This window comes from Cotesia typhae, unplaced genomic scaffold, assembly GCF_013202065.1.
Source record: "Cotesia typhae breed Kobodo isofemale line unplaced genomic scaffold, CoteBio_Ctyphae contig_11, whole genome shotgun sequence".
Lineage (NCBI taxonomy): Eukaryota > Metazoa > Arthropoda > Insecta > Hymenoptera > Braconidae > Cotesia > Cotesia typhae.
In genome coordinates, this window is record NW_027423711.1 from 930,724 (window position 1) to 954,217 (window position 23,494).

The 23,494-nt window shown below is 25.5% G+C and overlaps 4 protein-coding genes across 4 annotated transcripts; 2 read left to right on the forward strand and 2 right to left on the reverse strand.

Moving 5' to 3' along the window:
- Positions 1–1,334: 1,334 nt before the first annotated feature.
- Positions 1,335–7,751, reverse strand: Pdk (pyruvate dehydrogenase kinase). Its single transcript, XM_074245542.1, has 7 exons — positions 6,964–7,751; positions 4,745–4,952; positions 2,860–3,044; positions 2,543–2,707; positions 2,279–2,457; positions 1,984–2,208; positions 1,335–1,876 (listed from the first exon to the last, which is right to left on the reverse strand). The coding sequence occupies exons 1-7, from the start codon at positions 7,064–7,066 to the stop codon at positions 1,688–1,690; spliced, it is 1,254 nt and encodes a 417-aa protein (XP_074101643.1). The 5' UTR covers positions 7,067–7,751; the 3' UTR covers positions 1,335–1,687.
- A 1,899-nt stretch (positions 7,752–9,650) lies between these two features.
- On the forward strand, positions 9,651–14,875 carry LOC141535616 (uncharacterized). Its single transcript, XM_074255653.1, is given in 6 exon segments — positions 9,651–9,819; positions 12,959–13,041; positions 13,234–14,063; positions 14,066–14,184; positions 14,274–14,364; positions 14,459–14,875. Coding segments are annotated over 5 exon segments (1,203 nt in total). The 5' UTR covers positions 9,651–9,819; positions 12,959–12,989; the 3' UTR covers positions 14,570–14,875.
- Positions 14,876–18,347: 3,472 nt separating this feature from the next.
- On the forward strand, positions 18,348–19,954 carry LOC141535756 (phosducin-like protein). The gene is made up of 3 exons (XM_074255891.1): positions 18,348–18,806; positions 19,087–19,501; positions 19,577–19,954. Exons 1-3 carry the CDS (start codon positions 18,597–18,599, stop codon positions 19,801–19,803), a joined length of 852 nt encoding a protein of 283 aa, XP_074111992.1. The 5' UTR covers positions 18,348–18,596; the 3' UTR covers positions 19,804–19,954.
- LOC141535674 (uncharacterized) lies at positions 19,817–22,379 on the reverse strand. The gene is made up of 3 exons (XM_074255782.1): positions 22,015–22,379; positions 21,374–21,773; positions 19,817–20,436 (listed from the first exon to the last, which is right to left on the reverse strand). The coding sequence occupies exons 1-3, from the start codon at positions 22,046–22,048 to the stop codon at positions 19,920–19,922; spliced, it is 951 nt and encodes a 316-aa protein (XP_074111883.1). The 5' UTR covers positions 22,049–22,379; the 3' UTR covers positions 19,817–19,919.
- Positions 22,380–23,494: the final 1,115 nt, after the last annotated feature.

The following is a 23,494-nucleotide window of genomic DNA, read 5'->3' on the forward strand; positions in this document are numbered from 1 at the left end:
ATTGTCAAGTGACAGCTAAATTAAATGACATTATGTAGAAAAAAAAAAACTTTTTTCGAAATTTTTCGTCATCGATTTCTCTTCAACGCATCAACCGATTTTGCAACAATCCACGTCGTTTTTCGTTTTTAAGATCCAATGAGACTTTGGCATTGATCGTTACAGCTATTCAAAAGTTATTTCAAAATAACATGTTTTTGAAAATTTTTATTTTTTAGATTTCTAAAAATTTACTGTTTTGAATTGGTTGAAATGGTATAGAAAACCTAAGTTTGGTGAAGTCCTTTTGAACGCCGCCAAGTTCGTTCAAATCGGTTTAACCGTTCAAAAGTTATAAGAGTTTTACACGCACACATACAAACATATACGCGCGCGCGCGCGCATGGACATAATGAAATCCTTGTCTTAGGGAAATTTAACAGGGCAGTCCTTAAGTAATTTTCACCCACGTTCACATATTTTAAGTCTTTATTTATGACACTGAAATTGGCAGACATTAAAAATTATTTTAAAATTTTATAATAATGCAATTATTATAAAAAAATTAAATCAAAGAATTCCACATGTGAAAATTAATAAAAATTACTTAATTAGTGAAAATTTTTAGAAGCAATTTTTATTGTAATTAATTTGTTAAAATAGTATATTACATACCTAGGCCAGTAAAATAAGAAAAGTCTCAGATCACATGTAATTGTTGGCCGAGGCGACGTCTTTATTTCTTACTTTATTTCCCTAGGTGTGTAATATACTATTTCAATTGTAAAAATAGCTTAAACCAGTTAATTTTATCTCAAATTTTACACAATTTAAGCTATCATTCGTCTACTTTTGATGATATTTTAAATTTATTTCGTGATTTTGAAAATTAAAAAAATTATTTTATCTCAAATATGGCCAAACGGCGATTTTTTTTTTTTTTTATTTATTTATTTTTTTATTGCTTTCAGAATCAGCAAAAATATGAGAAATAATTATTTTTATGGAATTATCTTAAAATAGCTTCTGCATAACTTATTATATCGCGATTTCGTAAGCTGCATGTTATAGTTCATGAAATGGAACTATAATTTTCACTATTAAATGTATGTCTCTTAAATTTATATATTTTAAAAGCGCTCAAAAGTTAGTAACAAAAATTTTAGTTTTTACTGAGTGCGAAAGTCGAGAAATCTACTTTTTCATATCGGGTTAGCCCGAATTGTACTTTTGTTTTAATGATTAAAAAATTTCCTTAATTGAAAACTTGAGGAATTGAGGAAAATTATTTTATAATTCAAACTGTAGTTTATTTTAAGTTTATTATATCGCTTACACTATACAATTCAAATTAGAATAGTTGTCACAACGATTACAAAAACAATAAGCTTTTTGACATTAAGAATTAAATTATATTCAACGAATTATGAAATGAAAGAGAATTTTAAACTACTTTAGATAAAATTTTCCTTTTATGAAAATCAACTTAACGAAGGTATAAAATAAAATGAATTCATTTGATTCACATTAATATTATAAAAAGTTACAAAAAAAAAAATGAAATGGAACAAACATATTTTATATTATTTTATGTAATGTATAAAGATAGATTTAAACATATTATAACATGTATAAAGATACAAAGTTATACTCATTATAATATATCAAGTTCCATTCATTTAAAATTTGCTGCTTGAATTAAATTTTTTCAATATGTAGTAATGCTTAATCCATTAGGTAACCGGTGTCCATTATTTTGACTGACATTTAATTGTCTACCTGCCATCCCACCTCCACATGAGCTACTCCAATCAGCAGTGGGCACTGGGGTTCGGTAAAATTTCGATGAAGTCTTGTTGAATACAGGCAATAACTCATTTGCTTCATTTGATAATGCCTAAAAAAATTGTCAACAAAAAAAAAATAAAAGTATCAATTGTGAATAAACGGATCAGTCAACTCAACAATAATAATTTTATGAAATTGCTTGAACAAATAAAATACCTTTAAATAAATAACAGCATCAGTTCCATATCCTTCACAACTGAGTAGTATAAGATCACCATGAAAATATCTGGCATATAATCGTGATAAGGGAAGACCATAACCATATCCAGCCAATGGAACTGTATGGGCATCAGATTTGCTGGGTTGTGGTGCTGTACTGTACATGTATTTAAAGAGCTGATCCATCTGCGAACGTGGTATTCCACCACCACGATCTGACATCTTAAATAATTTAAGAGACGTGATTGTTAAAGTAGACGTGTTAATATATAACAAACAACGTCGTTCACACCTTCACACAAATGTCCTCTTTTCCACGCACAATATTCACTTCTATTGATGGATAGCTATCTGAACGACCATCATAATACTCCATTATCGCTCTCATACTGTTTTTGAAAAGTTCAAACAGCATATGATACAAATGACTTGGAACATAAACTATTCTAATTTGATTCCCATTTTCGAAATCTGAAAAAATAAATAATTAAATTACCGACATAAAATTATTACCTGATTAATTGATTATAAAAAAAAAATTATTTAAATGACTTGCCGTTATGTTGCTTAATAATTAGTTCTGGACTTGCCAAATAATATTGATCACAAAGAAATCGCGCATTCTCGTACGCGTCTCTAATAACACTTACTACGTCACAAGATGGATCAATGCAACCGACGTGTCTATTATCACCATTTAACACTCCTCCAAAAAGTAATGCTATAGAATTCAACAATATTATAAGTTCATTATTTACATTTATGTACTTCGAATCTCTAACAAATATTTGATACAGATTAAAATATTTAAATTGACTATTGATATATTTTTTATTTATTATTTAATACTTCTAATGTATCTATAATACTCACTATGTTGATTAATTAGCATTCTTATTGAAACTCTTGACATAAAAAATCTGTCCAAAAAGTACTGAATGTTATTTTCCATTTGCGCATCTACATCATGAGATTCTTTCAATTCGAGGATACCTTTTGCCATTACTTCCACCGTATCTGTATGACGATTTCGTATTTTTATGAGTGCTTGACAAAATCTGAAAAAATCACCAATGTATCACTGTAAATAAATATAAATTTAAAGACAATCTTCACACTCAATTTAAAGAATTTCGCAAGAAATTATGACTTAGAGAACAAGATCAAAAAGTAATTAGAAGATCTAATATTTCATCTTTTTTAGTGTGACTTGAATAAGTCGTTGAAAAATAAAAAATTATAACGATTACACAGCTAAAATATTCAAGTATACATTGTATATATTGTGCAAAAAATTGCAATGAAAATAAAAAAAAAAAAAAAAGAGCCATTCGGCAGCCGAAATGGAAGTAGATTTCATTTTATCACTTATTAATCAAAAATACAATTAGATTAACGTATGATGTATATTGTAATCATTGTAATCAAAGTTTACACAGTTATTATATAAAATTCAATCTCATCGAAACTAGATTTTTACAAAATTAGGTAAAAACAATAACTTTTCGATATTTGGAAATCGTTAATTTTCTATGAAATCTACTAAAACGAGTGCAACAACAAATTTCATATTTGGCATAGCGGAATAGGACTTAATTTTAAGACTACACATATGATTTGGTACTCAAATTAAAGCTTATTTAAAGCACTTTCAAATGCAGTTTACAGAAATTCAATAAGTTATTCGAGTTAGAAAGTGAAGAAATATGAATTTTTATGATTTTGAAAATTTTGAAATCTTGGCATTTCTAAATTACTTGACCGATTAAGCTCATCTTCGAACTTAATTTCGGTATCTATCTGTAGAATAATTATGTTGAGTTTGGTAAAGATCCGTTGTAAATTGGTGACGCTATCGTCGTGACAAGCTGCGTTATATCGTGTATATATATACACATATATAAACTTTTGAACCATATGTATTTTCTGACTCAGCTCATCGAGTTAAGTCGGAATATAGCAAAATTTTTCAAAAGTTCCGTCATGAGAACTAATGCAATAGTTAGATTTCTATGAAATCTACTAAAAAATCATACTTTTAGATAACTAATTGATGATGAGATCAGTGTTTTTATCTAAATTTTACATAAATATATTTCTATCTTTAAATTGTTCTAAATTTATACAACTCTATAAATTGTGTTTTTTTTTTATTTTTTGGAAAAGTTTTTTTCCATTCCTCAGCATTCACCGTTCTTTTTCTAGAACATGAGCTAAGTTTAACCAATGATAAATAAAAATAAAGTTGACTATATATTACTGAAGTGTTCATTTTAAAAAGCTTAATACAAATTTTAACTAAAAAAAATTTTTTATCTGTTAACATAAAATTAGTATCTCAGTATAAAATATAATTTCGTTTTACTTTCACTTGTACAAAAAATGTTATATTATCTAGACAGTATTATTGATTACAATGAATTTCGATCTAAATATTATAAGTTTTTTGTAAATAAAGATGATAAATAACTGTAATTACTATATATATTCAAATTCATATTTTTTTTTATTCTTTGTTTTATTAGCTAAAGTCATTAGATGGTAACTTAGATAGACTTTGCTTTGAGACAACGTTAATTTTCTTGCTTTCCTATACTATATTTTATTATCATTTCCATTACTGTTTAATTACTATTATTATTACTATGTATTCATTTATATGTAAGACCCTTAGGAGCTAAGGATTCAGGGTCTAAAAATTTTGATAAATAAATAAACAAATAAAACATATTATGGTATGAGAAAAAAGTATTCATACTTATCCAATGTTGTTTCATTGACCTCAGCTTTTTCAAAATGAATTATTTCTTCAAAAGATGTAACATATAAATTATTAACTATCCCAAGACTTGGCATCCTTAATAAATGTTCAGGTAATAGATGAATTTCTTTCATTATATTAGCAAGTCTTACTGGAAGTTCTTTCCTTAAGAATATGAAAGATTTTCTCTCACAAGCGCTCAGACCTAAAAAATAAAGACAAAATAAATAAAAAATTTTCATTACATACTCAGTTTACAATGCGATAGCAAATTTAAATAATTGAACAAGAGATATTATTATATTATTGATAAGATTATTTTTCTTTTCTAAATTTTTATATTACTCATAAAAGAATAATTCTTTAGATATTAAAATATAGATAATATATATGATAAAAAAAAAAAAAACAAAAATTATGCGAATATATTTTTGCGTGAAGGATAATAGACAAAGAACGGATATGTCAGCTTATTCAGATAATTAAAACTATTTATGTCGATTTAATTGTACATACTTGTTATAATAAGCAACAAAATTAACTTAATTAATATAATTATTTACAATCGTGCTAATATGATACTATTTTGATAATTTAATTAAAAAATTTAATTTAGATACTACGTAAAGATAATTTTCTACATGGAACCGTTATTATATATATTTAAGCTTATCACAAGTACGTTTAATATATTCTTTTTTATTGTTAAATGACCTTGTTGGATTAAATGACGTAAGCACGCCAATGAAAACTTTTTCCACATCCAAACAAAACATACATGACTACACATTCTCCTTAAAATAAATAAATTCATTCAAAACATCAATAATAATTAATAATTTCAAAACAACCTTCGTGCATTTCATAATCATTCGATTCTGAATATTTCATTAGGAATTACTATTAATTTCTAAATTTTTATGAGAAATTATTCATGACGTTGAAAATTAGGACCTAGTCATCGGACAAAGGTTTTATTTTTATTTAAAAATTTATTCAGATTTTTGCTTTATGTATTTGAAAATATAAAAAAATCGTCATGCGCCTACAACTCTCACTAATATATTTATTCTTTCGTTTGAGGAATATTTAAATTTTAAACTATATTAGTTAATTAACTATAACTGATGAATAATAATAATAATTAATAAACTAATAATTAATTAAATATAATTAATAATTATAAACAATTATAATTAAATTAAATAACAAAGGAGTGGATGAAAGATATAACCCCCACAAAAGGAAAAAAAGAATTTAGAAATATTTAATATTGGAGTCAATAGCTGTAATTATAAATTTTTTAAACTACTGTGGTACTTAGTATGGATTAATTAACAAAATGAATGTTTATTAATACGTTCAAACCAAGCTTTTATTGGCTGCCATTAATCGAAGTAGACGATGTCTACAATAACAGTTATTATTGCAATGGATTAATTTTTAATTTTAATTTGCAATTTTGATTGAGTCATATTGTCTACACATTTTTCTATTAATATTTAATTTTATAATAAAATCATGCGTATTCACATTTATAATTTTAAGGGTAGTTTAAAACAGGATTTCAACTCTTAATTTCTGTATTTTCAAATAAATTTTTTTATAATATTGGTATTAATAAGCGTTTGATAATTTTTAGAATTTTTCTTTACAAAAAAAAAAAAAAAAAAAAAAAAAAATTTATTAAAGAATTCAAGAAATTATTGATGTAATTTTTTTTAATACTTTCTCAGTAGCAATTCATGTGTTTTAAAGAACCGAAAATTTGTCAAATATCTTCTAATCAGTTTCAAATTTTTTTAATTAAAAATTTATTTATAAAATCACAAATATGAGGTTCGTTCTTGCAACTATATGTCGTCTAATATATTCTTTTCCATCGATTGCTATTGAAATTATTTAGCACAAGGATTTATTATATCAGTCCAATTGATGAGCCTACGAGATAAGCTGATAATGCTTCGGGTCAATGGCTTTTGATTTTCAAACGCAGTTAGGGTTTTGTCCCCTCATTATTTAATATTACTCAATTTACAAGATTGTCGTGTTCTAGCTAATTAAAAAAAATGGTGTTTGATTAATTTTTGTTATCACATGCTGTTATTCAAATGATTTTCAGTAATTATTAGGGACATAATTAAACAATTATCAAGTACTTTATTGTTGTGAAAATAAAATTGAAAGCCAATTGAATATTATGATAAAAACCTTACCAAAATCAATAAACTGTTTTATTGAAAGAGGTGATGGGTTGAACTGAGAATAAAAGTCCAACATTTTGGTGATGTTTCCTAAACAGCGACGAGTAAGCCTCATTGTAGTAATTTTGACACATAAACGACTAAAAGATAAATTTTTCACGATTGTTTAATAAAGAGTAATAACAATCAATAAATTGTCTTGATATATTCCATCTGGATCTTTATATCGTATTGTAACTAAACGCTCCAAATGAATGGATTAGCTTTATATACAATTGCAGATATATAAATGTATATTATATTTGAATTATGCGATATATAACTTTTCAAAAAACATTAATCTCAAGAGTAGAATATCCTCTACATAAAGTAGTAGATTACTAAATGTAAATATATTTAACACTAGTGTTAATGAAACATGACAAATAGAACATTTTATACAAGCTGTATAATACAGCTATTCGGTTCTTAGTCACATGACATACGAAGTACGATCGAGTAACTTCGATTTTTTCCGGCTCTATTCGCTTTTATAAATGACACACATGTATCTACTCAAACATGATTAAATATGACATATATATACAAACATACTTTTATAGAAGAAAAAAAAAAACAATAAAATTGAAAAAGCAGTCTTCTTAGCAAACCACCAGTAGCGCGCTCTGTCGCTTTGTTGAGTATAACATGATACTGATATCAACAGACATCTGACAATTATTTTGATTTTTATTAAATATTAAATATAATAAAAAATATTTTTAAAAACTTGCGCTTATAATTTTTTTTTTTAATTTATAGATGTGAAATTTTTATAACACTGAAGTTAGCCGTCAGCTGTTGATTTTAAAAATTTTTTTAACAAATCAATTATTATAAAAAAATGCTTTCAAAAATTTTCACTTGTCATTTTTATTAATTTTCACATTTTTTAAATTCTTATTTTCACGAATTTATCTATAGATATATCAACAATGGAGAATAAAAAAATAATTCAATTGTACTGGTTATTTTGAAGAATTTCTTTAAAAATATAAATTACGAAGTATGATAGGTATTTTATTGGGAAATCAGCCGGGGGCGTGGCTTCTCCTTGCGGCAGAAGCAGTTACTACTTTAAGACGCTTTTTTAAATCAGCTGCCGTGTTTTTATATTGAATCATGTATTTACAAGTTTTATTAGAATCGAGTTTTTAATAGAAATTAAATAATTAATAAAAATCTCAATTAAAGAAATTTGTGAATTTGCATGATACTGAAATCAGCAGATAACGTGTCAAATTTTTATTTTATTAAAGAATTAAATTAAGACAAAAAATATATTTTAGAAATGTTTCACTTTCAGTTCTTTAAAACTTCTATATGTTAATTTTTTTTTATTTTTTGTTTTTCTTCTTGTAAGAATCTGTTTATTAAAAAAACCTAAAAATTGACAGATGTCTGTCCCTTTCAGCATCATGAATTTGCAAGTACTAAGCCCAGTCATAAAAATTCTTAATTACTTAAAAATTATTCATGTAACTTATTTTTATTACTGTAGTTATAACATTGCAACTATAATTACGATTCTTAATTTTACAAAAATATTTATTAAGTTATTTAAGCAATGTAAGCCTATCGTATTACATTATATTTTAAAAATTCACAGCTTATAATTACTGTTTTTTTGTGATTACAACAATATTTATGTTAATTGGTATAAAGTCATTTTTGATGAAATGTAATGGACACTCTCTTGGGCTGTGTAACTTCATTTCAGATTTTTAATGCATTTTCCAAGCTAATCGACGGTTTATAACTTCATCTTCACCAAATTTATTTTTTATTACCACAGAACTAGAATTTGCCGGAGGAAAAGTATAAAATCAAACTGTATTGTTCTTACTAGACTTGCTAATGACATTAAAATTAATCGACATTCAACAATTTTAGATTTTTTTTTATCAATTAAATTAGAATAAAAAAATATTTTTACAAAATTGCACGTATAGTTTATAAAACTTTCTACATGTGAAATTTTTTCAATTAATTTTTAATGAAAGAAATTCTAAAAACTTTTAGATATCGGCTAACTTTATTGTCATGACTTGCTATTACACCCATATACGCAGCAGAAAGTTTTATTTTATTTTCTCGTAGAGGAAACTCAATGATTACAAATTTTTGGTCAAGTGTTAAAGTTGATCTTATTTTCAATAGTAACTAAGCTTATAGACAATAATTAATTACTTAACATTTTAAAAAAGAATTTCAACAATTTTTAATTACAGCTTCGGCATATTATATGACATTAGCTGTTTATACTGACCTGCATAGAGTAGTTCACATTTGATTCGCCAGGTGGCGTATTCAAGTGGAGGATTTCCCAATATCTTATGATTCTGTTATTGACATTAACATTTAAGTCTCAAATAATTAATTTAAACATTTAATAATAATGTTAACATTAAATAAATAAATTAAAATGAAAAGTAGAATTTTTTTAATTGTTTTTTGGGTGGTTTTTAAATCTTTTATTCATAAAAATTTTTGAAATATTTCGTTTACAAAACACGTAACTCTTTGAATTAACCGCCTTTTTTACAATGTAGAAAAGTTAGAGTTATTTAACCGTCAAAATAAAAAATAAGACGGTCACTTGACGTAAGTGATTCGCTAATAACAAGAATAAATATCAGGTGTGCCAGAGGAAATGGTTTATCTATAGTCGTCTAGTCTATAGTGCTGGTCGTGCTATAAAGACGTTTATTTTAATACGCACGATATTTATTGTTTATAAAAGATATCAATTTTTTGATAAACTATTAATTTTTGACCATCCTCAATGGAATCTAATTATTTAACTACGTAATTTAATTAATATACTTGGTAAGCACGCTAATTTATGGTATTTATGTAAAATATGGTTCATAGTATTTTTTATAATTGTGTTTTTTTTTTTTTTTTAATTGTTTTTTAACAGCAGTTTATAATCTTAAAAAGTGAATTATGAAGTTTTTTTAATTGATTTACATAATTGGAAATATAGCACGTAATATGAGAATCTTTATCTATTAATGAGAAGTGACAATATAACATTACTCAATTGTTTGCTGAAATACCCACACCTAGAGAATTGTTTTTAAAAAAAGAAAGTTTATTCTACATTGAGTAATATATTTTATGAATAAAGAAGTGAAGAATACTAATGTGATAATGAAATTATAATTCGAATATTGAATACATGTAAGTGTATGATCTATATTAAAAAATAAATGCTATCTGTGGCACTGAATTGATGGCATCGGTAATATTTTATTAATTTGAAAAATCTTTTGAGTTTTATAAATTATGAAGTAAAAATTCTATCAAGAAAGATTTTCACAAAGCTCAATTGATCCGAACTTGTACAATATTCAAATTTGGTATTGAAATTTTTTAATCAATTTTTTTTTTTTTACTTTTTAAAACTTTTAAACTTCAACTTTTTTACTATTATTTATGAAGAATTAAGTTTCATCAAAGTTTTTGTCGTCTGAATATTATGTATATAATTAAAATCATTGTTAAGCATTCGTGTGAAAAAACACATGTAAGAATGACAGATGGCTCGAGCCACGTGCTTAGCTCAAAGGAATTATATTCTTCAGTTTCTCACAAAAATGTTTTGAGTACTATTCATAATCTTATTTACAATAGTTCATATGTGACCTACATTATAAAGTTTTTTTATTTTTTTATTTAGAACAATTTATTTAAATAAACTTTTGTTTGTTTAATTATTTTCACTTTTTTAATACCAATGAAAAAGTTAATTTAATTTAATTTGTTTTATTTTTTTATTTAGAACAATTCATTTAAACAAACTTTTGTTTGTTTAATAATTTTCACTTTTTAATACCAATGAAAAAATTTTTTTAATTTAATAGAAGCAAGTGAAATTAATTTTCTGTACAATGCCATCATTGAGGGCCAGTTTTATAATTTGGGATTACAATAAACTTATTATTGTCAGCATATTTTAGCATTGGATAAAATTTGATCCTTGTCGAAAAAATTGACCCTCATATAGATCAAAGTATGATTTTATAATAGGACAATATTGATGAGCAAGTTAATTTTTCTTTATTTTAAAATCAAAAATTCAAAAGTTTGAAGTATATAAATTAACATTTAGCAGATTAATATTTATTTACTAAAAATTGATAATAATTAGAAGTAGTTATTTTTTACATCTCAGAGAAATCGTATCTCACAAATGCTTCGATTAAAACTTTACTTTTTTCATAATAATAAATTTTTTGAATCAGTGATTACATTTCTATATTAATTAAGAAAGTGAAGGGTACTATCTCTATTTTCATATAATATTAAATTGAAACTTTGTAAAAAAATGTTTCAAATATTTTGATAATTACCTTAAAAATTTTATTAGATAAATAACTGAAAAAATTTACACTATTGATATAATTGACTATTGAAAAACATTTTCAATCTAAATGGAAGTGTAGCATACTAATTATATATAAGTAGTCTAGCTGATAATGTTTCCGCATTACCTACTTACAATCCAGGACACAAAACGACTTCTATGTCCGAATAGCGTAAAATATTCTGTTTATATACATTACGTACGTGCTCTGAAAAGAAGACAAATATTTTATAAATTAAAAAAACATCAATTCAATGAACATAAACATAAAGTGATGTGTTGACACACTTGATCAAATTAAAAAGGTCAGTTTGTCTAAAATTGGTAATCTATTTTTCACCTGAAAATTTAATATTAAAAATAAAAAAAAAATCATAGAATTCATAAATTCATGTTTAACTCTTATAGTTCATTTCACGCTGAGAATTTATTCCATTCAACGCTATTACTTTTTGTATATTGAAGGAGTAATGAAAGTATTTAGAAAGGTATATGTATGTTGTCTACAATTATAAAAGTGAAAATTATAAGAGAGTATGAAAAATATCGACCTTTTAATTAGATAATAATAAAAATAAAATAAAATAATAATAATAATAATTATAAAAATAAACACTCGAGATACGTTTATCTCGCGGAAGAGGAGTGGCTTGAACACGTGGACGCACCTCTAACAAATACATCCTAACATACATCTAAATTAAATAGAAACAAGAGTTTCTTGACCATGGAGAGGGATATAAGATGACACTGAAGCGCATAATGCGAAAACAGAAGTCCTTGATCCGACTAGTAGTAACGGTACCATTTAATTCTTTGCTCAACTCAATTCTTCCATGTAGAATATTGTAAAATACTTATCAAAGCAATTAATACTGCTTAACTAAGTGATAAGTTTCAGTGTTGAAGAAATAAAAAGGTAATATTCATACGCGCTTACGAAACCGTTTTAAAATTATTTCTTGAAATGTTTTTAAAGTTAATAATTGAACATTTTTTTATTGGTTTAATTACGTTTCATACCGATTCAGCCTTCGAAATGTATTTACTAACTTATTTAGTTTTTTTATAAAAAATTATAATCTTTTTATCGAGTACAGAAAATGACACTGGTACACAAAAAATAGTTGTCTGTAAATTTTGAGGGATTGGATCCAAATTTGATGTCCGTTTGGTCCGTACATCTTCAAAATTTTGAGTAAATTGCAAAAAACTGCAGTTATGAAAATGTAAATTTTTTTAACTAACTTGATCTAGTACTTTTTTTTTTGTGTATTTTGATGCGCTAAATCGAAATTATTTCTATAATATTAATAACTGTTTCTACAGAAAAGAAAAAATGTTTGGTTTAAAAGAAATTTTTTTTATTCAAGACCTGTTTTTCTTTGTCTGAGGTTCCCTAAAAAAAAAAGTTTTTTTGCTCTAATCAACCTTTTTTGCGATTAGATATTTTTATTTGTACAAATCATAAATATGATCAATATGTTAATAATAATCATAAACATGCATAGCTGTTTGAAATATTAACTTGACTCACCACGATTATTACGAAGAAAAAAAAATTCTTTTATTTAAGCAACATTTATATTTTTATAGTTTCAGGAGATAAATTCATACGGATGCTACGATGACGCTCCACTGGTGGATGCATTGGTTTTGGGTGACCTTGCAATTTACTGGTGAGTCAATTATAAATCTTAAGAATAATAAATGAAAATTATAAACGTTACGTTTTTATTATTCCATTAATGTTATGTATGTACAATCGTGAGCATTAATACCTGGGTTAAAAATGCATGAGAGTTTTTTGCAAGTTTCGACCTATGACTAACTTTTTAATTTGTTTTTACATGTGAATTTTTATTTTACAGTTATATTCGGGATCCCAGTATCATTGGTGAAAGAAGACCCAAAAATAAAATATGATTCGAGTACTGTATGGCAAAGTGTCACCGAAAAAATGACTACAAATTCAGATGAAATTTTAAGCGAAGTAGAACCTACAGTAGCCAATATGAGAATAGCGAAAGCAATTAATTTTTATCAACCGTCCATAAAAGGAAATGTAGCTGTTGAACTTTCTGAGAGTAGACCGTCCACAAATGCTTCCATAACTATAAAAAATACTCAAGATAATTCAAAATATCATAACAACGATCGTATAGATCCTTATACATTTATTCCTGATGAACGAACTACCAATTTTTGGAGTGGTCAAACAGAAATACAGAAAGAAGAATTAATAGATGATTTTCGTATTAAAAATGATAAAATTTATCAAAAAAGAAAAGATACGCGAATTACGTGGATTTTAACCACCAGTCGGCCATTAATAAGACAAAATCATGAAGAAAAATCTGGAGATTTGTTTCCAAATCTTAGTACTACTGAAAAAAAAGATCTTACTGTATTGCCTTTGAGACTTGAAGAAAGAAGAATTAAATTTATAGTTAATAGAACCCAAATTACAACTGGTGATAATAATGAAATGCTTTTTAGTACCAGAATTTCCAACAGTTCAGAAGATATTGAAATTGATCAAGAACTAGCCGAACCTCGTGTTTCTTCAGTTACTAGAGTACCATTATTAGCAGATTCTCCTCGACTTAGTCGAGCAAGAAATGCTTTTGTTAGTGATTTTCGAATAGATCGAGCGCAGGATCGTTCTTCCCAAGATAATATTGAAGAGATTGAAAGTGAAAAAATATTGACAGTATTAGTGTTCAATCTGCAACTTTTGATATTGCTGTTATTACTGGAAGTTGTTTGGCTATGGTTGTGTTTCTTAGTGCGATGATTAGTTTTGGATTTATTATGTACAGGTTCGTAATAATAAATATTATTACTTTATAATAACTATATTAGATTACATATCGTGATAATAATAATAAAAATAATAATATATTTACAGACGAAAGTATTTAAATCCACCTCAAACTTTGAACAGTGATAAATGTAGTAACCCAGATACTTCCGGTTACATTGATGATTCCACAATTCAAGTAAGTTATTTAATATCAATTGTTTTATTTTTATAAATGTATAAACCATGAATACTTTATTTTATTCACTAATATCGATGTATTTTGTTTAAAGGATAATTCAGAAGAGATGTACAGTTTGGACAATGATTCATTTTTGAACTCTCTTGAAGCAATGACAATACAAAATTATTGGACAGATAGTGTGAAACATACGAAACTATGACATTAAGTCGCATTCGTTTTAGTCTTTGAAGAGATATTGTTATAATTATAACAGCGAGTAACGAAAGAATCATGAAAAATTAAAGTCTACGTGACAAAATGTAATATTAAAATTTACACATTGTCTCTTTGTTTTAAAGCGAATAGTGCAATAAATTTATGTACTTAACTTAGTTATAAAATAAGTAAGTTGGTAAAAACAGTGAAAACTAAACATGGAAGTGAAAGTTTTAGTCTGAGTACAAATAAAAATTTATTTTAATCTTAAAAAATGACGAACAAAATTTGGACTTTAAAAATGTATACACATTTATGTAGACAAAATACTTTCTCTGAGGTTTCGCATTATGAGGTGTGCAATATGGTTAATATTTATAAGTATTTGAGAAATATTATTAATTTTATTTCTAAGCATTACACGAGGTTTAACATCACATACGTACTGTTAAAATTGCAAAACAAAAAAGTTGTATTATAGTTATATTTTTTTAATTATTTTATTTTTTATTTAATTTATAGAAATAATTGGTTTTTTTACAAATATTTTTTAGAATTAGTATTAATTACTACCATTGGACCAACATAAATGTAGTTTGTAGCTATTGCCTTTGTATGACATATCCGTTATTTGTTAATAATATATCCATTTTCATCATTTCATTCATACTAAATTATTTTTAGCAAAATATACTGTTAGTATTGTTTTATCAAAAAAATCTTAGGTCAATTATTTTTGACATTAAAAATTAAAACGTCTTGAAATTGTCAAGAGTTTACATTCTTAAAACAATAATATTTATTGTGATAAAAATTACAAATTAAATTTTCACTATTTTACTTGAACTGTAAAATTATTATTAATTCACTATTAATGTACATGAATAAAAGATATATATTATTATCGATGCATTAATTTCATTGTTGTCAATTTATTTGAGTAAGAAATGTGTTCTATCTTGACTCCTTTTATTTATTCGTTACGGTAAAAATAATAGATAAAATGGCTTATAATAAGTATTATAGTATATTATTAAAAAAATTGAATGTTTTACAAATTTACATTTAGGAAATCATTGTTTTTCTAAGCTTTTCTTTACAACAAATTTTAGTTCTCTCATCAAGTAGTATTTCTAAAATTATTATAATAGCTCTTAAATTTTGGTCGTATATAAGTTAATAAACAAACTAAAAAAATTTTTAGGTAGATTTCATAGAAATCATTCTTTTGCATTGGTCTTCATGTCGGAATTTGGTCGTAATATCTCTCAACTATTAGAGTAAAGTTAAAAAATAACGTTAGTTAAAAAATGTATATATGTATGTATACATATCGCATTCCAGATGTCATAAGGGCGTATACCGGCAAAGGTCCTGGTGAAAAGCCATAAGGGCGTATCAAAATTTTTTTTTGGGAATCGACGTTGTTTCGTCCAAAACGTGTAGAAATGCTAAAAAAATTTTTTATACGCCCTTATGGCTCCCTGGACCCACCTCGGATGCCATAAGGGCGTATAATAAAAATTCTATTTCTTTTTTAAGTTCAAGAAAATTTTTAGTTAGGAGAAAAATTTTTTTGATAACCGACATATTTTTTTGTATGAAACGTGTAGAAATGCAAAAAAATTTTTTTCTTCAAACTAAAAATTTTTTTTGACAAAAAATTATAGAATTTTTATTATAAGCCCTTATGGCATCTGTAACGCGATATGGACAGATACGCTTGTAAGCTAGTTTGATTAACAAACTGGTGCTAACGTTGTTTTTTTTTAATAATTAATATTTAATATTTTAAACTGACAGTAATTTTTCAAAATTTTTAATTAATTAGAATTTAATAAAAAGTCATTTTCTTTATATTTTTTTATACTTTTACGTAATATTAGAATACAAAATACACTTAGTAATATTAGAATACAAATAACTAGATTATGTTCTAAAAATTATTTTGTTTCATTCGGTAATTATTATTTTTACGCTTAAGTGATGACTATTAAGGAATTCCTTATTAAATTCAACGCAAATTTTCAGGGCTTTTTAGGAACATAATAAAGCAACTTTCTTAATAGTTTGAAGGAAATCGAAGTTCGGAGAAAAAAGTTCTAGCCATCTGAAAACTGCAATTTTTTTAAATTTGATCGGTTTCAGATGACTATAACTTTACTTAATCGAAGCAATCAAATAAAAATTGCATAGATTCCACTAAAGTATACCCCAATAGAAGACATTAGCTGCTGGTCGATCCTTAACTTCAAACACTGTACATATACTAGTGTTTTACAAATAGGCAAAATTTAACCAAAACAGTTCGTTAGTTAGTTAGAGGCTGTCAGCTAAGCCCTGTATGAGTTCAGACCAAATACTTATTTTTTTCTTAAAAGTAGAGAGTCTACTGAGAAGAATGTCGTTTGGTAGGAGTCTTTAAGTCACATAGAAGCTGAGATATAAATTATTAAAAATCAGTGAAAAATAGACTTTTTAAAAATCCAAAAATTCTCCAGCGGTCGAATTTGATTATATCAGGCTAAAATTTTGAAGATAGTCTTTTTTTAAGGTGTACTTTTGAGGAAAAAATTGACATCAAAATCGCTGACCTAAGTACGCACACTTTCGTCGAGAGCTAATGGATCTGCCCATATATGTAATATAACGCGGGATGTTGCTGCGATTGTGTCTACAGTTCTCACCAGATCTAGATGAAATTTGCCACACATATTCTTTGGATAATAACTTTGAATGAGTTCGAAGATGAGCGAAATCCGTCAATAAGTTTAGAAATGGTAGCTCTTCAAAATTATCAAAATAGTGAAAATCACATTTTTGGTGATTTCATTGATGTAGAACTTTTGATTAAAAAGAGATGGCTAATTTTTGATAAATTTATGTAAAAGCTCATAAAATTACCTTTAATTTGAAGCATATAACATTGAAATTTTGACAATTTTAGTTACTTTATCAAATGTGTAGTACAACCTACTTATATATATGTTAAAATAAATTTCATTCAGTGTCAAACGAATGAAAATTAACTTAGCCGATAATTGATAATTTTAAAAATTTTTGTAATGAAATTGAAATCAGCAGACGTCTAAAAGTTTTTAATTTTTTATATTAATTAAATTACAACTAAAAAGATATTTATAAAAAATTGCACTTATAGTTTTTCAAGATTTTTACATGTGACAATTTTTTTCTTCAATAAAAATTTCTAAAAATTTTGAAATGTCAGCTAACTTCATTTTCATTTTTGTAACAAATAAATTATGGCAAAAAAAAAAAAATTCATAAAAATAATTGACATTTAGAAATTAAAAAAACTATAAATGCAGTTTTTTAAAAATAATTTTTGGAGCAAATTTATTTGTTAAAAAAATTAAAAAATTGTCAAGTGACAGCTAACTTTAATATCATGTCAAACGAAAGTTATTGAGACAAGATAATAATTTATTCTATGAAATCTACCTTTCATTTTGGGTGTAGCCGAATGGCGTTATTTTTTTAATGACAAGAAGTTACAATTATGTGATGCAGCGATTTTCAAATATATGCAAATTACCCACGTGTATTGAAATATCATAATTTACACTTAATTGTAATGAAAATTTCCTTAAAAAAAAAAAACAATCATTAATGATAACATTACAAAATATTGACTGCTGAAAATATGAGTAATACCCATAATAAAATCGATTCGAAGAACTCGATTCATTTTAAATAGTATTACCAAACACAACATAGAGTATACTTATATTCTACAGTTTAATATAGTTTGATTTCGTTATATGATTAAATACAACCATATAAACACAATACAATAAATAAAAATTTAAATACCATTTTTAACTAAGTTTTAATCGTTAATTTACTTTAATAGTGTCTTCTATTAAAGTATTCAAATAGTATGAATTCTCAATAGTTATAATTAACCTGTAATTCAAAACACTTTTTGCATAAACAAATAATTTATACTGCCGAGCTTAGAAAAGGACAGTATAGTGTCATAATAATCTAATTTATAGATAGAATAAAAAATGGCTACATTAGAAGATAAAATATTCGGTGATAAATTGGAATATTACTGCAGTTCAAGTGAAGACGAAGGAAAAGATTCTGGAGATTCAGATTCTGAGGAATCAAAATCAGAATTGAAAGCAAGTGTTCATTCAGAGGAAATTCCTTCTTTGAGTTATGATGAATGGAATGGTACTTCGAGTAACACCGGCCCTAAAGGTGTTTTAAAGGTAATTTAATTGTTTATTTTATTATAATAAATTTTAATCACATTAAATTTAGCTGTCACTTCACAATTTTTTAATTTTCTTTAATAAATAAATTATAGTAAAAAAAAATGGACTTGTAGGAATTTTAATAAATTAAAAATGCAGTTTTTTAAAAATAATTTTTTACAACAAATTTTTTTCTTAAAGAAAATTAAAAAATTGTCAAGTGTCAGCTAAATTAAATGTCATTAAATTTTATTAATCATAACAAGCTACTATGATAGGGTTATTTTTATTTCAGGATTGGCAAAGATTTAAACAATTGGAATCAGAAAAAAGAGCTGACCAAGAACGAGAACGTTTGCAATTAATTAAAAAATTAAGTATTACTTGTAGAAGTGCATTGGACGATGAAAAAGAAAAACTTAGTGAAACAGACCCAGATTTAGCGGAATTCCTTGAAGATGATTTTTTACTTGAATATCAAAAACAAAGAATGAAAGAAATGCTAATGAAAGCAAATAAATTTAAATTCGGTACTTTAATTAATTTAAGTAGTGCTGATGAATTTTTAGAGGCTATTGATAAAGAAGACAAGTCTGTGACTGTTATTGTACATATTTATGAGAAAAACATTCCTGCGTGTGAAGCTATGAATGGGAGTTTAATAAATTTGGCTCAAGAATATACGAACGTTAAATTTTGTAAAATTCTTGGTATTGTATTGATTTTCATTCACTACTGTTTGAGTTTTTTGAATTATTTAATATTAATTTTTCATTATTTTTTAGGTTCGACAGCTGGCTTAAGTAAGCATTTTAAAAAACGAGGGGTTCCAGCTCTCCTTGTTTACAAAAATGGCCAAGTAATTGGTAATTTTGTCAATGTATCTGACACATTAGGAACTGACTTCTATGCTTCAGATGTTGAAAACTTTTTGCTTGAAAATGGAATCATCGTAGATAAAAATAATATATCAAAAATAATTGCTGATTCAGTTAATGATGACAGTGAATAACTTGTGAATGACATAATTTTAAAAATCTTTATTGATCTCGATAAAAAAATATAAATAGACTTTTTTACTTAAATAAATTGAACTGAATATGTTACATTATATGATACATTTAAATTTTAGAGACTATTTAATAAACGCTCTTCTTTCTCAATCGTAGATCGTAAATCTAAATACCTCCTCAATATATCGTCGTATTCAGTGCCACGTAAATCCTGATATTGTTTGGATAATATTTTTTTCTTTTTTATTTCTAACAATATATCATCTAACTTTTCATCTAATTTTCGATCGAGAATTCTAAATGCATCATGTGTTACTGATGTTTCGTTGAACATTGATATTGTATACTTAATTTTAGTAGCTTTTGCTTGTATCTCAAGAATTTCTGCTTCGAGTAATTTAGATTGTGCGTTTTTAGTATTAAAATTTCCAATATCAACATGCTTAAGTTGCAACCATTCTTCTAATAATTCAGCACAAATTAAAATATGACGTTGATATTCATCAAGAGTTTCGTCAATTTTATCTTTCCAATGGGATACGTCTAACTTACTAAAGTCGAGCAACTGTTGCTTCATTATTGAATCTTTTGTTCCCATTGCTTCTATTAAATTTCCTCCATATTCTTCGTACCTGGAACATACATTTCTTTATTAAAAAAAACCATACATTCACAAATAAAATTATTCAGTGTTGTATTCTTGAGTAAAAATATCAGTGCAGTAAATTAGCTGCTAATTTATCGAATTAAGGAAGTCCTTTCGCTCCAGTTGAGTCACAACAACTGTAGTAGTCAATATTCGATAAATTAAAATGGAAAACCCATAAAAATTACTAAAATTAAAAAATAAATAGTATATGAGGCATTAATCGTTGAAATTTTGAAAATTAAAAAAAAAAAATAGTTGAATACAAAAATTAATTTGATTCTTGTAAATCAGCTGTTAGTAACCTGTCCGTGATTTGGCAACGTTGTATTTCGGTTATTTATATTTTCATTTGCACAACATAATCTTAACCACGTTTAAGGTTTTGCTGTCAGTATAAATAAATAAATAAATAAATTAAAAATGTTTAGTCATAAAACCATAACATTCTAATGTCTCATGGCAAGAATGCTAGTATTTTTTAATTATTATTTTATTTTTCAATTATGAAACATGAAAATTTGTTAACAATAAATTAACTAATAAGTATGAATGAAAAACATAAGTACCATAATTCAAAAAAGTTGTTACAGTCTGACTTTCTCGTAAGACTCGGAAAAAATACTAACATTTTTAAAAATTTTTTTTTCAAAACTTTGCACGGTGAAGAATAAATTAAACTGTACTAGTAGATAAATAAAGACTTTAATTATTAGATAAAAATTAACTTTATGCATAATCTTCTATTTTTCATTTAACATTGATGACGAAAGGACCTCCTGAAATATTGGTAGAATTGAAATATCACAATTCAAAAAGCTTTTGTTTTAATTCCGATTGTTTCGTTAGTAATAAAGTATTTTTAGTAAAATTTTAATTTCAGAATTCTATAAAATGATTATTCATTGAAAAATTTTAGTTACCTTGAGATAAAACAATTTATGCGTTTCAATACTACAGTTTCTACAGCTAATTTAATTGCTTTACGTTCTTCATAATTAAATTCAGGCTTTGGAATTTCTTCAATACCTAATAAAGTTAATTTGCTATTATTGTCATTTGGTAAGACAAGATGTTTGTCTATTTTATGAACTAATAACATTTGTTTTAATTTATCTAACAACTCCGGCTGCAATTTATCATTTTCAGAGGCAATATTTTCAATAGATTGGTAAATTAATTTACGATGAGCTATTTGGTAAATAGATTCCTCGCATTTTGTTAATACTTCTAATATTTTATTCAACGAGAATTCCTTATTTTTAACTTTTGTTGATAAATACATGGAACTTGAACATGATAAGTTCGAGATACCAGAGAGTCCTGAAATAAAATAATAAATAATTACTCCTTTTTGATCTACTCGTTAAAAAAAATAGATTAAACAATTAATTTGAATAAAAAATTTGTGAGATGGAATAACATATAGATAAACACAATCATACATTTCTATAAAACAAATTTATTAACAAGTAGTTTTACTCTGAAAGTATTATATTCGTTTTAAATAGTAAGTATATGTAAAGTGATAATTAAATAAGTTAAGACATTGAAATACGCATACCTGACAATTGACTACTGTCACTTTTGATACTCATATTTATAAAAGTATTTCTTACTATGTTAAAATTTTAAATGTTAAATTTGATAATATAACCTCTGAAATACAAAAACTTGTAACAAGTAAATAAGTCGGCAGACAGGAGACGATATTATTATTATTATTATTATTATTATTACTGTTGTTATTGTAACATGCAGTGCTGCCATATTAAAATTAACAAATCAGACAAAGTTGTCAAAAGGTAAAGATGTGGTCATTAATGTCTGGGCATGAAATTAGTAAGTCGTAACCACTCTGCATACTTTCATAGTTTAGGGTATAAATATCAGTTGGTGAAAGTGGGAGCAGGAAGGAATGTGAACTTAGGCGATGTGAAAATAAATGTATTTAGAACGGTGAGTAGTGCAATGAAAATATGTAAACAAACATGAAAGGTTAATAAATTAATCAAAGTTTTTATTTATTTAAATAAAATAAAAATACAGATGACACTGAAGTTGACAGATAGTAAAAATTTTTTTAGAATTTTATAGCAATTTAATTATTATAAAAAAATATTATTAAAAAGTTTCACATGTGAAAATTAATAAAAATTACAAGTGAAAATTTTTGGAAGCATTTTTTTATTGCAATTGATTTGTTAAAAAAATTTTTTAAATCAATAGCTGACGGCTAATTTCAATGTTATAAATACAGTGCTTGGTTAAAAATTGGAGCCATTGATTAACGGATTAATGGAATACAATGTAACATGTGCAATAAGGATAAAATCTTCAGCCGAGGTCCCATAATAAAATACTTTACTCCAACCACCAGTCAGCTTTGAGCAGATCAGTACAGTAAATAGTCCCCATAGCCAGTGCTATTAACAATAGTTATTAAAAACTTTTTTTTTCCTTTTTGTTTTTTTTAAATTGACAACTTAATCTTTATAAAATAAATTTATCAACTTACAATACTTGAGGGTCAGCAGTCGTTCTCAAAATAATATCCACAGTCAGAGTTCACCAAATACATGAAAATTAACTTAGCAGATAGTTGATCATTTTAAGAATTTTTGTAACAAATAAATTATGGCAAAAAAAATTTATAAAGAAAATTGACATCCAGAAATTTTAAAAAACTACAAATGCAATTTTTTTTAAATAATTTTTTTGGAGCAAATTTATTTGTTAAAAAAAATTTTTAAATTGTCAAGTGACAGCTAACTTTAATGTCATACCAAATACTCCAATGTCACCGTAGTAAATTTAGCCTTGAATCCTTTATCATTCACTTAAATTTGTTATTTAAAATATTTATTAAAAATAACAATGCACGCTGCAAAACACTTATTTTTTAATTACGTTGTATTTCAGTAGTCTATTAATTAAAGGCTCCAAATTTATAATATTGAAGTTAGCGGTCAGCTGTCAATTTAAAAAATTTTTTTAACAAATTAATTACAAAAAAAAATTGCTTCTAAAAATTTTCACTAGTA

Bases quoted from the DNA above. Each gene is read 5' to 3' on its own strand.
- Pdk (XM_074245542.1), bottom strand. From the start codon at position 7,066: ATGAGGCTTACTCGTCGCTGTTTAGGAAACATCACCAAAATGTTGGAC. The intron at 2,708-2,859 runs GTGAGTATTATA...TGAATTCTATAG, and splicing joins AATGCTAATTAATCAACATA to CATTACTTTTTGGAGGAGTG. The intron at 1,877-1,983 runs GTATTTTATTTG...CAATTTTTTTAG, and splicing joins ATGCTGTTATTTATTTAAAG to GCATTATCAAATGAAGCAAA.
- LOC141535756 (XM_074255891.1), top strand. From the start codon at position 18,597: ATGGCTACATTAGAAGATAAAATATTCGGTGATAAATTGGAATATTAC. The intron at 18,807-19,086 runs GTAATTTAATTG...TTTTTATTTCAG, and splicing joins GCCCTAAAGGTGTTTTAAAG to GATTGGCAAAGATTTAAACA. The intron at 19,502-19,576 runs GTATTGTATTGA...ATTATTTTTTAG, and splicing joins TAAATTTTGTAAAATTCTTG to GTTCGACAGCTGGCTTAAGT.
- LOC141535674 (XM_074255782.1), bottom strand. From the start codon at position 22,048: ATGAGTATCAAAAGTGACAGTAGTCAATTGTCAG. The intron at 21,774-22,014 runs GTATGCGTATTT...ATTTTATTTCAG, and splicing joins TGACAGTAGTCAATTGTCAG to GACTCTCTGGTATCTCGAAC. The intron at 20,437-21,373 runs GTAACTAAAATT...TGTATGTTCCAG, and splicing joins ATAAATTGTTTTATCTCAAG to GTACGAAGAATATGGAGGAA.